Source organism: Thunnus thynnus, chromosome 20 (assembly GCF_963924715.1).
Source record: "Thunnus thynnus chromosome 20, fThuThy2.1, whole genome shotgun sequence".
NCBI classification, from domain to species: domain Eukaryota; kingdom Metazoa; phylum Chordata; class Actinopteri; order Scombriformes; family Scombridae; genus Thunnus; species Thunnus thynnus.
In genome coordinates this window covers 690,804-707,884 of record NC_089536.1, presented here as the reverse complement: position 1 = coordinate 707,884, position 17,081 = coordinate 690,804, and the positions used below count along the sequence as shown (strand labels likewise).

Below are 17,081 nucleotides of genomic sequence, written 5' to 3'. Positions count from 1 at the left end.
ACACACACACACACAAACACACACACACACACACACACACACACACACACACATGCTGTGAATAATGAATGTGTGTGAGGACCGTTTGATTTCTTCTGTGAAGTAAACGATGGGGGTGGAGTTAACTGTGACTCACATCCGTCTGTGGTCGAATCAGAACACGTCACTGCTGGTTAACCACATGACCGCAGGCCTGTGTGTGTGTGTGTGTATGTGTGTGTGTGTGTATGTGTGTGTGTGTGTATGTGTGTGTGTGTGTATGTGTGTGTGAAACTTTCATTGCAGATTTCACCATTTAACCAAACAATCATATTTGGTGGGTTAGGGTTTAGGGTTTCTGCTGTTTGTTTCTCAACACTCATGAACATCACATGATACATAGATCAATAATATGAAAAAATAAAGCAGATTAAAAGACTCATTCACAGCAGCTCTGAATCAAGTGTGTCTCATTTCTCTGTTTCATTAGCGTTAGTGTGTCTGATGGCTCATAAACACATAAAATATTTTTTTTTAAGGGAAGCAATTTCTGCCACGTCCGTGTTTTTAATGCTGTGTTTATGTCACATTGAGTTACTGTAATCAGCACTTGCTAACTTGTAAATTGTTCATCATCAAAAAGTCAGAATTACATCTGAGAAGCTGTTGTTGAAGGCAGTTTAATTAAATTAAATCAATATATTGTTATATTTTTAATGCTCACAGGATCATCTCTGCAGTCATACAGCAGTTTTCTGACACATTTCAGCCTCTTCAGCATCTTTGAGGTCTCACCAGAATGTAGAATAAAGTCCATGTTGTGTTTGAGGTGAATGTGGACAAACAGCCTCCTGAGTTTTTGGGGGTTAATCCAGAACTTTTTAATCTGAAATGAAACCTGCCTCCACATGTTTCCTCTCGGTGCAGTTTCCAGTAACCGGCTGTCAGAGGGTTTCAGGTACAGCGAGGCGTCCGTCAGACTGCAGATTCGATGATATTTTGTTCTATAATTTGAGCTGTCACACCTCCTCCTCCTCCTCCTCCTCCTCGCTGGGTCATTTGTCATGGAGGAAATCACCGCTCAGATCTTCCTCGGCGGTAATATCTCTGTCATTCACCCTCCTCACTCCTCCTCACTTTTTTTCCTCCCCCTCTCATCTGTGAGCTGTGCGATGCTATCAGAGGAGAGGAGGTGACAGTCTATCAGAGCACCTCCTCTCTGCTCGGCTGATAACACTCCACTGCTTATAATGTTAAGAAGATGATAAGAAATAATAGTCTTTCTTTTTTTTCATGTAGCGGTCGGAGGCGACTATCGGGGCCGAGGAGCCGACATCCATCACCTGCTATTTATCAGCGCTGAGCGGCCGCTCGGCTGCTCCAAAGTTTTATAACAGAAAGAGAAAAATAATAACTGCAGCAGAAACAATTTGAGAATCATCAGATAGATGGAAGAGGCCGTTATTAGATTCAAACTACTCCGACGGTCAGCTTCAACTTCTCACGTCTACATTTTTATCAGCTCAGTGTGTCGAGGAAAAAATAAACTGTGTGATGAAAGAAGAGATTAAAGTGCAGTTTGTAATTTCTGCTGCAGAGACTCTGATTGGTTGGAGAGATTTTTGTCGAGCTGTAAACTGAAAAACCCGTAAGATCAGCAGTTTCACAGTTTCTCCTCAACTCATCAGAAGTTACTGTGGAGGGATTTTACAGTCAGTAACTCAGCTGTAAAGTCAGAATGATGCTGTATTCATGGATTCAGATAGACGGTTGACAGGAACACCAGGAGAAAACATGGGCAACCTGGACAATGAGAAGCTAAAATAAAATGATAGACTCTATGTAATATATTTTATTCCATTCTTTCTAAATAATCTGACATCACCATAGCAATATATCATTTTAATGCGTGTTTGTTTTGCCGTCCTGGTATTCCGTCAGATTGTTTGTTTTTCCCATGCCGTCCAGGAGGTGTTGTCTGTCTGATTCCATGTGAGCGCAGCATAACTACTGAGTCTGACATGTATCATTGCTGTTGTTGTTATTATTTGTGTATTTTAAGCTTTTATGACACAGTGACAGTAGAGACAGAGATGATGCAAAGCTCCTCGTCTTTAACATCCCTGTAAACATCAGTCGGATAGCAAAAACAGCAACATGCACATAAAATGAAAATTATGAAACTGAAGTCAAATTGCTTTTGTCAATCAAACACAGACACCGACACGCCCCTCCCGCTGATGTCAATCAAACACAGACACCGACACGCCCCTTTCGCTGATGTCAATCAAACACAGACACCGACACGCCCCTCCCGCTGATGTCAATCAAACACAGACACCGACACACCCCTCCCGCTGATGTCAATCAAACACAGACACCGACACGCCCCTCCCACTGATGTCAATCAAACACAGACACCGACACGCCCCTTTCGCTGATGTCAATCAAACACAGACACCGACAAGACATGCCCCCTGTTGGCTTCATTCTACTAAGACAAAACTATTTACAACACATTTAAAACAACACGTTGACATGATTTTTGACTGCAAAGACTGATTCAAGTCGATTTCAGTTGGACTTTAAGAACAAATCTGTTGGTTTGAGAGCTTCACTGCACTGAATATAAACAGAACGTAAACACAAACTTATAATATATTTAATATTTCTACGGAATTCAGAAGGTTCCATTTTGACATTTAAGTTATTTTCTGTTGAATCTACTTTGTTTCAAAGCTATAAAATTATAAAACCTGAAAACTTAAAAAAGGTTGAATACTTTTTATAGGCACTGTAGTAAAAAAGCAGCAGAAGTATAACAGTATTTATTTAGTATGTAGTATTACAGTAGTAGAACTGTGTTTGTGTCTTTGGTCAGCAGGGAGTTAAATCAACTTTCTCACACTGTCAGCAGTGCAGAGATATACAGTATACATGTACATAAAAGCCCTCAGAGACAGTGTGTGTCAGCCTCTTCCAGCATGATGAGTTGTGTTGTTGTATTTGCATATTTCATGTCTAATTACAGCTGTTTCCTGCCTCACTGTGTCTGACATCAGCAGCAGTTATTTGTTGTGTTCACTTACATTTCAAATGAATGTTGATTCCTTAAAAACAGGATTTCAACTAATTTACATACAAACAAAACACTCACAACCTGAAATGTTTCTCTCACTAATGACTGCTGACAGCTCCACTTTATTATCAGGAAATAAACACATTTACTTATCATGTTTATGGAAACTAAAGTCAGACTTTTTGTCCCAGTGGAGAAGAAGTCTGAGGGTTTAAAATATCAGACTCAAAACAGTTCAGTTCAATAGAAAAACAGATTCAGACTGAGAAACACTGATTCTCATTTCACAGTTACACTTTATTTAACAGGTCTCTTCATTTTATACAAATTTTCTTTGAAATTTGTCACTTTACACAGTATGTTGACAGATTTATATCGCTACATTGAAAGAATGCATACTAGCCTGACATATTATATCACATAATGTTTGTGATCTTGTTTATGCACATAATGTGTGTTAATACGTCTTTGTGTTAACCTTCCTGTAAACTCAAAATGAACATAAGTGTTTCAAATCACCCACTGAAGTATGAAAATGTGACACAGCTTGTGTTAGTTTGAACACCTCCTTTCAAAGTGTAACTTTTTGTGTAAATTAAATATTTTAATTCACTCTAAACTGTACATCATCATCATCATCATCATATAGGAGGAAGAAGACAGAGAGAAACTTGGGGTTTGTTGTTTGATGAAAAACTGCAAGTTAACAAATGTTTCGCACAAACTCAGAGTGACACTAAAACCTCTCTGGAACAAACTCTGACTCAGAAAAACAAGAACATTCATAAAATAACACTATAAAGAATTTTCCTCAAAACATTCTCACACAGAAAGCTGTCAGCATGATGAAGATGATGATGAAGATGGAGGAGGCAGCGGGGTGGAACAAACAGGAAGTGACAGAACACAGACATGCAGCTTTAAAAACACATCAGGAGACATTTTGGTTAGCATGTTCTGCTAAAAGGCTATTGTTGTTGTCACACACACACACACACACACACACACACACACACACACACACACACTGAGTGCTCCATTATCTGCTTGTTGTTCAGGCTGATAAATAATCAATGACTCCACTTTAGTGTCTTTCACCTCAATCGGATGATCGAGGTTCACAATGAATAAAACAGGAGCCTCGCTCTCTCTGACTGACTGACAGCTCTCTCTGTACATGAACTGTCCTATCACAGCCCCTCTCTAAATCATGTGACAGGAAACACTGATTTAAAATGATAAAGGTTTTATTAAAAGATAAATTCTCCTCAGTTCAACTGAGTCCTTCAAGAAAAAAGCACAACAGGTCGTGATGACATGTAAGCTGAACCCAAACGTCCGGACTTCAGTGAACCTGCAGACTTGCGGCCATTGTGGGTTAATTTCTGGGAGGTCTGCAAGTGCTGAGGTCTGTCCAAACCCACCATTCATCAAGTCCTCAAGGAGCCTTAAGCGGACTTTTTGCAGACTTCTAGAGAGTCCGCTCAGGCTGTAGACTTCACTCAGAAAACCCATAATCCTGCAGCAAAATGGAAGTGACGATGTAAAAATAAAATCAATATCCATAATAATGACAATATTGGGCTGTCTAAAATATTTACCTTTGATGACATTTGCTTTTTTTATGTTTGTTCTGTAGGTTAATTGATGTAGTGAGGTATAATGTACACACAGAATAACAGCCTGCAAGCTTAATAACGCGGATTTGTTTATTATAATCTGTTAGACTAGATGGGCAAAGGTTGGTTTTTGTCTGTCTACAGTCTGAAGATCATCAGTGAGGATTTAATGCAAATATAATGTCAGCAGTGTTTAGCAACTCATGTTAAGAGAAAATCTGAACTGTGTGAAACAGCAGAGCTGCTCATATCAGAACCATGAAAAAACATTCAGAAAACACCTTGAAATGAGTAACAGGTTCAGGAATTTCAGTTTATCTCTATGGAAGCACTGGAGGTCTTCACTCCCATCTCAGAACATTTTTATCCCCTCATAGACATGACGTGACGGCAGTGAACAAGTCATAGTATGTATGACAGAAGTCCGCAAGGGTACAGGGCCTTTCTCAATACATAGTACGCCAAATTAAGACTTGTGTACTTGGTAGTTTGGACTTGACAAGTTTGACTAAGGAGTACAAACTTCAGAGGATGGGAGGACACAGGTCACAGCCGGAGGACAGGAGGAAGGAATGGACAACACCCTTCATTACGTTTGAGTGACAGATGCCATGTCGTGCTGCTGCTCCACATAAAGGGCAGACAAGTTTATTTGGCACCAGAAACTTTTAAATGGGTGTTAAATAAAGCAGGTCAGCATTATGTGCAAAAAAGAATACATGTAAAAGACAAATATTAATGAAACAAGCAAGAATGAGCCCTGGGAAATTCAACAAAAATAACTTCAGCTGAGTAAAGAACAAACAAATAAAATCTGCAGCCTCCCAGCAGCTGCCACCTCCTCTCCTCCCAAATCATCACTATAGACCAGTGACCAGTTGTTTACTTGCTGAGCCTCACCTGATTGGAACGTACCATCTGCTCAGCTGACCACAGGGGGAGTTGGACTCATACAAAGCTTTCAAACTTAAAAAGCAACACTGATGTAGAATTTATGTTACTGTTGACAATCACAGTTTCCTCTGGGCACACACACAGAGCGATGAGTGCACCAAATCATACAGAATGTAATTTACTGCAGAACAATTTTATCCTTCCTACCCCAACGTGACAGAGCTGTAAATCATGATGATGTATTGATGATGAAGCAGACGATCTGCTCAACATCGCAAAACTTTCAAAAAGAACCATCACAACAGGACTGAAGCCCATCAATAAAACAATTGTTGACATGCATCAGGCATGATTAAGCTGAGCTGATTAAGGTCTGAGAATTTGTAAAAAGAATCTAAGACTTTGTAACTCTTAGGGTGCCCAAACTTGTTTACATGTCACAATGATGTTTTATTTTTTTATTTTCTTAAAGTTACTTCATAAAAATTAACTATGCATTAATGTTTGCAGAAAATGTGTTTTTTCCCATATCCTAGAGAGGCTGTGTTTATATCTTTTCAATTAAAAATTCACCAAAATGTGTTATTTGTCAAAGTGTGGCCAAACTTTTGCATATAACTGTAGCAAAACAAGCTAGTGAAACAACAAACAGAACCACATTCCAGCACATGCTCAATGGTGTCTGATATAATGGAACCTCTCTCATGAGGGTTACTATCTTATCACTACTTTTACTCTTTAGGGCCATTTCTAAACAAACTAACAGAGTGGGCTGAGACAAAAAACAGAAACATAAAGAATTATAATCAAATCAAAAATAGACAAATTCATCTTTTCTAATGAGACTGATCTGCTTCACAGTGCAGAGTGTGTGATGTGAAGTCTGAACAGAGTTCCTGTACACAGACACCTCTAAAGACGACATAGAGACACTGAGAAACCAAACCAGTGAGACCACATCTCAAACCCAAACCCAGGAAACAGAGGCTGAGTGGATGTGGTGTTGAAGGTGTGGAGGTGGACTGGTGTGTAAAAGGGGACTCTGTTGAAGGACAGTAGAGAATTTCACCAGGACAGTCCATATGCACTACTACTCTGTTTGAAACAGAGGAGGAGGAAGAGATGGATGTTTCTTTGTTATTGTGACAGAGGAACCATCATCATCAGAGCAACTCAAACTCCAGGACTCATCATTCCCTCCAAACCTGTGGTCAACACTGTCTCCTCCCCTGCTGATTCCTCCTAAACTCACTGATATATGAACCTTTCCTCTCCACTCAACCTCCCAGTTACAGTGACAAGTCAGAACATTTGTACACAGCAGCTGAGGCCAGGAATCAAATCTGTCTGGATGATCAGGATATGACTGATCCTTGTCTACACATGTCACCCACCTGTTGTTGTCAGACAGTTTGAGTTTTCTGTTTGTTGTTTTTTTGTCCAGTTTCAGTTCACAGGCATCTGATGAAGAGAGGAAGACACAATCATTCAGTCATTCAGCTGCAGGTTTACATTATATTAAAAAGTTGAACATGAATCATGAATCTGTGTTGTTCTAATGAATCAAACTGAAAACCTGAAAAAACATTCACACTTACCCACTAACCCAGACCAGATTTCAGTCTCTGCAGTCCAACATGGTCCACCCTGGAGAAAGAGACAAAATGACAATCAACTTCATACACCTTCACTCATATGCACCATTAAATAGGAAGCAGAGTTTCTCAGTAAGAGTGTCTGTTCATCTGTCCATACCTGGGAGTGTCCACCTGTCTGTCCATACCTGAGGGTGTCCATCTGTTACCTGAGTAATTTGAGTATGCTTGAGTCTCCTCTTCAGTCCAGCAGACAGCAGCTTCACTCCTGAAACCTGCAGGTTGTTGTTACTCACTTCCACTTCTCTCAGACTAGAGGACTGGGACCTGAGAACTAAAGACAGAAATGCACAGCATATCTCTGAGAGGTTACAGCCACTCAGCCTGAAGATATAGTAATGAACAAGAAGACAAATGACATTTGTCAAGGAAGCACAGAAGGAACAAAGATCTCAATGTATTATGACTGAAACGGTAAAAACATTAAGTAATCTAAATCACATGATATCAATGCATCAATGAGCTTCTCTGTATTAGCCAGAGTACATATTTATTAAGTTTCTCAACTCATTTAAGAGAATCTGTACTGTGATCTGACCTGAGAGTTTCCAGTGTACAGTGTGGACTTTACAGTCCAGCAGACAGCAGCTTCACGCCTGAACCTTGCAGGTTGTTTTCACTCAGACCCACCTCTCTCAGGCTAGAGTGCCTTGTGTTTATTTGGGGTATCCATTCCTTTTTCTGTGGACAGGTATTTTCATTTTGTTTTGTGTTAGTGATGTAACATATGCATGTCTAAAGCTGAGCCAAAGAATAATTTCCCTAAGGGGACAATAAAGTTTATCTTATCTTATAAGACATAAACCGTTTTTATGGTTACTGTATATACAGTATATTGTACAGTCAATAATATATGTTATTAGTGTACAGTGGTGTAACTGTGTTGATCACATTATTGCATCTTTTACCTTACAATGCAATAATAATAATGTAATAGTTTATGTTTAATGATAATTAATGGAAATAAAACAAATACTTTTCAGTAATCATTTTCAACCTGTTGTGTAAAAACACTCCCTAAAAACTCAGTTAGCCGGTTAAAGAAGGAGCATGAGATATCCAACTTCAGACTGACTTCAGCACAGAGAGACACACCTGAATCAATATAAAACATGAACACATAAAAGCTGTTGAGGCGACATTAACATTGAAAACATGCCACCATCATCTCTCCTGCTGCTGAAGCAGTTATTGCTCCTGAAAACAAACTGTTAAGAGAGAGTTGAATCTTACGGAAGCCCTGAAAGGCAAGTGAGAAAAAAAAAATTTCTGGAGATCCAATTTCTAAGTCTGATCTAAGTTCTTTTCACTCCTGTGTTTATGACAAACACAAGATTTTCACACACACAACTCATTTCTGCTTCTTAACATCTCATTAAACTAACAGTGAGAGCAGAGAGGAGTCATTAAAAACTGAAAACTGTCAGTTACAACCTCCCCATACGGTGAAGAAACATCTGCGACATGTCAGTGAAGGAAACAAAAGTTAAATAGATGAGAGATGATGAGAGAGATGTTATATGTCATACCTGCTGGATTATTTAAACAGTTATCAATAAATGGATCCTGAAGAGTTGGAATATTTCTAAATACACGGATACCAACAATATTTAAGTTACAAGTATTTTCTCTGTAATTTGCTCATATAAAAGGTAGAAATGTCTGTTTGTATGGACTGTTACATATTTTTGAAAAATCATCTAAGTTCCAGAAATTTTTTATACAACACATGTCTCAATGTTTGCAGACAGAAGCAGGCTGGGAAATGTGCCATGAGCACCTGGACTACTGTGGAGCAGTAAAAGTGACCTGTGTGTTGTCATTTTTCAGAGGTGGGACACACACACCTGTCTGCTACCTGGTGTTGTGTGTGTGTTGTTATATTTCATGTCTTTTAGCTATATTATACTGAAATATTTGTAAAAAGTAAACAGACTTTATACATCCAGTGACCTGAGACGCACTTCCATCTTCAGACTGACTTCAGCACAAATGGAACATGAACAGAGCAGAGTTTTTGAAGTGTCATAAATGTTTCAACATTTCCGCTTTTTACCTTCACATGAAACTAACAGTGAGAGCAAAGAGTTGGAGGTCTAAAACACTGAAACAGTCTTCTGAAGATGGAGAAAGTCCTTCATGTCACATGTTGCAGGAAACGACTTTAACCAGGAAATAACCAGAGAAAGTTTTAGAAGGGGAGAGCACTGAAGTTTTCAAACTGGCTGATTATTAAAACATAAATTCAGCATGAAACGGGACTGTTTATGTAGAACAGTTTTTCCTTTTTATGTGTAGATTTTCGTTGTTTACCAGACATCTCACTAATGATCCAATCAGTGCTGCGGGCGGGACTAACGCTGTTGTCAAGCTGCGCATCGGAACCAAGGAGGAGTAATAACAGCAATGGCGACCACTACAGAATGCTGTTATCAAGGCTGTTCTAAATGTTCTCAATATCGCCCAACATCATAGTTTGTTTTTACGTTGCTCCACGAAGAGTAGGGCAAGTCTTTGTTGAATGCAGATGGGAAAAATAAAATCCTTCTCCTCACCCGCAAAGCTCTTAATGGTCAGGCACTGTTCCTGTGGAACCATCTTCCAGATTCAGTCTGGGAGGCAGACACCCTCTCTCCGTTTAAGAGTAGGCTTAAAACTTTCCTTTTTGATAAAGCTTATAGTTAGGGCCGACCAGGCTTGCCTTGGACCAGCCTTTAGTTATGCTGCTGAAGGTCTAGACTGCCCAGGGACTTCCCATGATGCACTGAGCTCCTCTCTTCTCCTCCACCTCTCTATCCGTATACATTCATGTACCATTAATGCATGTTACTAACTTGGCTTCTTCCCTGAAGTTGTTGTGCTTTCTCGTCTCACAGGAAGGTCCAGTGCCTGAATGGTGGGCCATAGCTGTGGGGGCTGTGGTGTGGTCCTGTGGATGTCCTGCCTCCACTATTGCTGCTGCTATTATTGCTATTATTATTACGTCACATCTATATTACTATTATTGTTGTTATTGTTATTATGCTTCTCTGTGTTTCTCTCCAGAGTAGCAGCTACTGTACAAGGTACAGAGCTACCAAATGCTCGGACAGACATAGACTATTATACACGGGATTGTATTGGATGTGGAGAATCCCATCGTGGCAAATAAAACAGTTCAAATCAGCCTACCACGGGCACCTGGCACAGCAGACTGGTGATTGAACACAGGGCGTGTCTGCCAAGTCTGCAACATAACAATAACATAATATTAAAAGAGGCAGGTGACTAATAATAAATTATATTCAGTGCATATTCACTGAAGTTACACTGACGACATGGGATTAGCTGAAGAGGCACCCAAACCAGCCTTTCCTGGTGCTTCTTACTGTCACAGATAGTGCTGGACCGAAAGCATCAACTCCAGCCAAGATTTGGCCTGACATTGTCTGCCATAGAGGCAAACCCAGCAAGAAATCAAATAAGAGAGCACCAATGCTCACTCCACCACCTGATCTTTCATTGCATAACAGGTACAATCCTCTGACTAATATTAATTATGTTGAACACAGGGAACTTTATAACACCACTAGCATTAAGGCTAACCAAAAACCAATAAATAGCCTTAAAACTACTGCTAGGCCAAGGGCCAGAGGAAACGCTGCTAACTTTGCACCTGAACCAGACACTATTCTGACTGGGGACTCTATATCCATACATGTAAAACTGGCAAGGACTGAAAATCCAACCGTAGATAACACATCTGTCATGGAGCTAACAGAAATGTTGTCAGCTATCCTCTCTACACATCCAAGAAATATGAACATCTTATCCACACTGGATCCTTCAACATTCTGTGAAGGAAAACTGGCTCTGAGATCCTGAAAAGAGACTTTTCCCTACTACTGGAAGAACTGAGCGACTATCAACTGCAACATTTATACATTTCTGGACAAATACCAACTTTTGGGAAAGGAATTGAATCTTCCAGCTGACTCTTTGGCCTGACTACATGGCTGACATCAGTGTGCCTCACCCATGGGATGAAGTTTATTGAAAATTTCAATATCTTTTGGAAGTGTAAAGAACATTTTAAACCCGATTGGGTTCATCCAAACATCACTACATATAGACACCATGGCGCCAATCTACATAATGCCCCTGTGTTACTAAACCCAAACAGTCTGTTTATAGATTGTGTGCACTTGGCAAAATACTTTCTGAGTTTTCACTGATTACGTCTTGTCATAGAAAACTACCTTAAAGTCTTAAACTTAAACAAAGCACTCAAAACATGTGCGTGTTGTTAAAAGAATGAATATATTGTATGATATTGAAATTACAGGAATCTTCCAGTATCTCAAAGATGGGACACAAGGATGCAGGTTTTATAAGAAACTAGACAAAAGAGCTCTTATCCATTGGTCAATCATCACATCACCCAATGAGTTAAGACTACAGAATCCTTTAAACATATTGCTGTGACAACAGAACATCCTGACAACTTAATAATAACACAAGATTCTGAACCCTCTTCAAATAAACAAAGGCCATAGTATTAACACACATACATGTGATATATCCATCCAAGAACCACTGTTCACTGATCACGTTACACATTATGTTAAGAGTTGGCCTACATTAATAGTGATCAAGCATATATGAAAGTACATCTAATTAAATGAATATAAAAACAAATGGTAATTAATCAAATTTGGGGAAAAAAATTGGATGTTGTTGGCTGCAGAAGGAGAGAACATCAATGTGTGAGAAGGTTTTGGTTGGTTTTCTCTTCATACTCTGCTGGTTAAGATGTTTCCTTCAGTCTGCTGCTGCAACTAAACACACTTTAAAGTCAAACTAACTGCTTTCAACAGAGCGTTTGGTGGAGGTTTGAAACCCTGATGTGAATCATTATCTGCTGCACGCTGACAGTAAATGAGAAGCCGAGCAGAAAGCTGATGTGATCTGATGTGTTCACTTTGTCTCCTGTGTGTTTCGCTCTGGATTCTCTCATGATGGACTCACCTGACATCAGTGACATCACACAGGTGTCATGTGTTGTATCAGCTGAGCTGGAAGTCAAACTGCAGCACCAACAGTTTGACATCAACACATCTGATTGTGTCCTTATAAGTGCAGTTTTAACACTTTGTTTCTGTCTTTTTCTTTTATTGTCACAAATCAAACAATAATGAATAAACTGATCACAGTATCATGAAAATTCTAATTCCATTTGGGGGCCTTGCATTCAAAATAAAACAAAGTGTAAAAGTGTTATTGATACATTAGAAACAGATTTATTAGCATGAAACTGTCACATACAATAAATGAGGGCTGAGTGAACATTCAGCAGAAACACATATGCTTTAAATTCTGTCAAACATCAGATTTTTTCCTTGTAAAAGAGCAAAACAAAGATAAAACATTTGATTTCACTCTTTTTAACTTTTTCTTTTATTCAATTTCTTTAACTCAAAAAGCAAATATTCTTAAAAGAAGCAATAACACATTTCAGCTGAATAAGTAGTATATAGAATATAAAATGCGATGAAGAAAAAAACAGATGCATTCAGCTGCAGATGTTAAACTGAGATTATAGTTTTCACATCTGCTAGGGTCTGCTAGGGTCCGTGTAATGTAAATTTCATCATCAGAGGGTGTGCGCATAGGCTCTGTGTGCACATCCACATACCTGCAATTTGTTGTGTCTGTGTGGACCTGTCTGCACCAGTCCACGCAGTCACAATGCTGTGTTCGGACGGGTGTGGACAGGTGTGGAACACGTCCTGGAAGCAGACCCCAGAAGGTAGTATAAACAGAACAACTACCCGTCCGTGGTGTCTGCAGGTGTCCGTGTGCTTTACGGGTGTTGCAACACCCACACTTTCACAGAAACATTATTCCATCCCCCACTTTTTCCTGAGGTAGTCATTGATGAAACAAAACTGAGTTCCCCATACATGAAAACCTATTGGTCAAGTTAGATTGACTGAACGGTCATGCAGCCAATCACAGCCATTTGACCAATTCACCCAGGCTGAGGAAGAGTAAACTGTTGAAGTATGGTAAAGTTACATGCCTGATCAGAGGTATGAAACAGCTATTAAACTAGTTAGCAATGTAGAATTTTAGAATTTTCTGTTGTAACTTTTTCTTATGTGATGTCTCAGCTCAGCTAACATTAGTCATTGAACATTATAATCTCTTTAAATTTAAAAAAAAAAATTTTATACTGAAGTTTGGTACGAGCGTTGTTAACACAGAGGCTGTTCAAATGGGCCGTGCTGTCAGTACCTTCAGCAGACACGCCCCCAGCGTTTCAGACCAGATAATACTGCTTATTTTTCCACCATTTGAAACCCAATTTTATATGCCTGGCGACTTTTTAATCATTCAAATTTGGCTGGTTGATTAATTACACATTTTTCTGTGGTGTGACAAATTCAGAACACATACTTTAATATTATTATTATTTATATTATTATTTTATTATTATTTTTATATAATTATTTGAAGGTACTGATTTGTTACCAAACCAGGGTTAAATTTGTTTTGCATCTATAACTATACCCATTAAATCTTAATGGAAGTGTAAATTTCCTTTAATTTCATGTCTATAAGGTATGTAAGGGAGTAGGATAAAGATACTCTGTGATTTTCTGAAGTATCATAAGAATAGCTATTCATACAAATAACTGGTTATAGGTAGTAAACTGCTACCAGACCCTAAATAAATTCTCCTGAGTTGTTACAGCTATATGGTCTCAATAATTATTTTATGGTAAGCTGAAGCAGTGGTTACAACTATAGTAGTAAAAAAAATTGTAGAAATATAGAAATGCATGGCATTAAATTTGATTTGACATGTTGTGGAGACTAGAATGGGGGCTGAAGGAGGGGAGTTGAGGTGCTCATGTCCCACCACTAGAACCCCCACACTTTTAAAATCACTGCTTCACCCCTGAAAAAAGATATAAACTCATCAAACAACTGGATGGATTTTTAAATGATTTGTTGACTCAACATTTATCCAGATGAGACCATAAAACTCTGGATTCATGAAAATCTGTAAGTAAAAACAGTTACAGCTGTTCACATGAGAGAAGTTAATGATGATAAAATAGATCTCCTCTCTGCTCTTCTTCTATTGGTCTTAATAAAGGTCTCACTACTTCCTGTTTTGGCACTGAGGCTGCAAAAACCTGGCTGAGACTGAGAGGAGAGATGAAACCAAAGATGATTTTCTTCTTCAGTGGTTTGTGTGGCTCCTTGGAGGTCCTACTCTGCTCCCTGGGCTCCTTACTCTTCAGCCGGCTCTCCTTCAGCTCTAGAAAACACCAAGGTTATAAGAATCCAGCTCAGTGTTCTCCTGTGGGCCTGACCTCTGCCCCCTGCTGGCCTGGAGAGACATGACAACACAGATCTAAGTTACTGCATCACTCCTCTCTTCAGTTCAATATAAACAGGCTGAGTGCTTCATTTCAACCAGTCCTCTAAACAACAAACATGTGTTCAGTACCTTCCGGATGAAAACGACGACAGCGACGACCAACAGCAGAGTCACCGGCAGGACGACCAATGTGATGATAAAAACGTTTCTGGAATGTGTCTCATCTGTTGGATCTGACGAGACACATTCAGTCATCACATTAGATCACATGACATCATGAGAACAACAGCTCCCATCAAACAGAAACTTTAGTGAAGTTAAATCTCCTAAAATCACTGAAGTGTGAAGCAGCTTGTTGATTATAAGTTCATCTGATCTCCTCTCTATGCTGATGATGTTGGACAAAAACAACTCGTGTGTTTACAGCTGGTTTGAAAGAATGAATGAAAGTCTGCTGATTGTCTCCTTAAAGCTCCTGTCTGGTTGAAATGATTCAACTGATTGTTAACAATCAACATCTTTACATGCAGTTAAATCAAATGTGATCCTGGTGAAGCTCTGAGTTCTCCTGATGACATTCAGCTCATCATGTAAAGTCCTGTTTATTATCATTATAGTGCTTATCTGGCTTCACTGACTCGTTTGCTGTCTTTTACTTTTCACTACAACACAGTTGTTATGGTTCAATAACATTAAAGAAGCCGGGAAGGAAACAGTTTACAGTTCCTTCATCAGATTCTGCCTCAGCTCTCTGTTAGTTAGTTAGTTAGTTAGTTAGCTCTGGATGATAGCGGAAGTGGCTACATTTGCCTACCCATGATCCTCAGCGACTGTTACTATGGTGAAGACACCAGCTAAAGTTGTGACATAACCTATATTCAGTATAACATTATATAGTACTGCAGATTGGTGGTTACAATCTGGAACAAAATACTGAGATAGATAGGGTTAGGGCTTCTCTTCTATTGACTTGTGTCTGCATCAAGTTTCTGTCTGCTCAAACAAACAAAATGGCTGCCATTCCTTTTATTCTTAGTGGAAAATGCAATATTTTAATATAGTTTCGGGAATTAAAAATGCATTTTGAAAACATTTCTACCGAAAAATGTGCAATTTATTTTCATAATATTCATTCAGTGAATGTATATATATATTTAGTTTGTCACTTATTATGGAGATTCGTGCAGGCTTTGTATCGTTGCTATGGTGATTCTCATGAACGCTGGTATCATAAAACCACATAGTGTTAACTGTTTGATGATGTTCTTTCAATGAAGAAACGTAGATTTTTACAGCGCCCCAGGGATGAATTGATTTCTAAATCCAGAATTTTAAGCTTTATGATTGGCTGACCGGAGGAGATCAGTTTCCCTCATGGTTAATGTAGACATTTCAATCTATGTTTCCATAGAAACCGCTCTGAGAGCAGGAAAGTTAGTTGTTAATCTACTGCAATTTTTAACATATTGGTAAGCATTCAGGAGGCAGTTTAATACCTGCATGATGTGACTGAACAAACATTTTGAATCCAGAACAAACAAGCTCCTTAAACACAGTTTGAAGTGCTGCATAACTCCTACTGACACTGAACACCAACCCACAACCCCATTTCTAGAATAGTAGCTAAAATATCTGAAATGAACCAACATCTTTACTTCTTCTTGATATAGATGATCTAGCTGCAGTTTAATTACTAGTTCGGCTTTACTAGATATTTGATATATTCAGTGGATATATCATTTTACGACCCTATATTTACAACCTATTTTGCAAACCAGAAGAACAACTGTGGTGCTGATTTGTATCAAGCTGCATGGCTCCAGGGAACTGCAGGGGGTTTTTTTGGGTGTTTTTCCTAGAATCTGAATACTGATTTGAGAGTAAACTGAGGAGTTTAGGGGGATGGTAAACACATTTGCATAATCAGATTTTAAATATCTAATTGTTAAATAGGTGAAAATTAATTTTAACCATACTTTACTGCCCCTCCAGTTGTTGACTATACTCACTTGATAGCTGAGGTCCAGAGCTCTCTATAACAGCTAGTCCCATAACTGAAGCCCCTTTTGTTGCTGAATTATAAACCTTCAAACATGCACCAAGGTCAAGGTTCAAAGGTCAGTATTTCACAGCAGGAGGCATGTAGAATCAGGTTGAGACCTTTCCAACAATGTATTTGCTTTAGCTCTATGACAAAGTTTTAATTTGCTGCTATTCACACAACCCTGGAGATTTCTGTATCTTTATGATTCTTGTTTTTGATTGATTCTATTTTTTCTCTGTGACTTGTGCGGTTCTCAGCAAAAACAGACTGGGAAAATGATCTGTTGACAGTCATATTGACATCATACCAGCGTTATTACACCTTTCGCTATAGTTTCATTGTCCATATCTGTAAAATATGTCACAGACATGAAGTCTCACCACTGTGGGTCGGCATGCACGGTGCAAGGAGCCTCTCTGGTGGGGTACTACCACGCGGA

The 17,081-nt window shown here is 39.0% G+C and overlaps 1 protein-coding gene and 1 long non-coding RNA gene across 2 annotated transcripts in view; both read right to left on the bottom strand.

Moving 5' to 3' along the window:
- Positions 1–3,369: 3,369 nt before the first annotated feature.
- On the bottom strand, positions 3,370–7,609 carry LOC137172755 (uncharacterized). The gene is made up of 3 exons (XR_010925046.1): positions 7,170–7,609; positions 6,966–7,032; positions 3,370–4,577 (listed from the first exon to the last, which is right to left on the bottom strand). It is a non-coding gene; the product is annotated as an uncharacterized lncRNA (long non-coding RNA).
- A 3,947-nt stretch (positions 7,610–11,556) lies between these two features.
- LOC137172584 (collagen alpha-1(XII) chain-like) overlaps positions 11,557–17,081 on the bottom strand; it is a 55,320-nt gene continuing 49,795 nt past the window's right edge. The window contains exons 8-9 of the mRNA XM_067577092.1: positions 14,728–14,831; positions 11,557–14,607 (exon numbers count right to left, since the gene is read on the bottom strand). Of these exons, the coding sequence (XP_067433193.1) occupies positions 14,536–14,607; positions 14,728–14,831 (176 nt within the window). The 3' untranslated portion in view covers positions 11,557–14,535. The remainder of the gene's footprint in view (positions 14,608–14,727; positions 14,832–17,081) is intronic.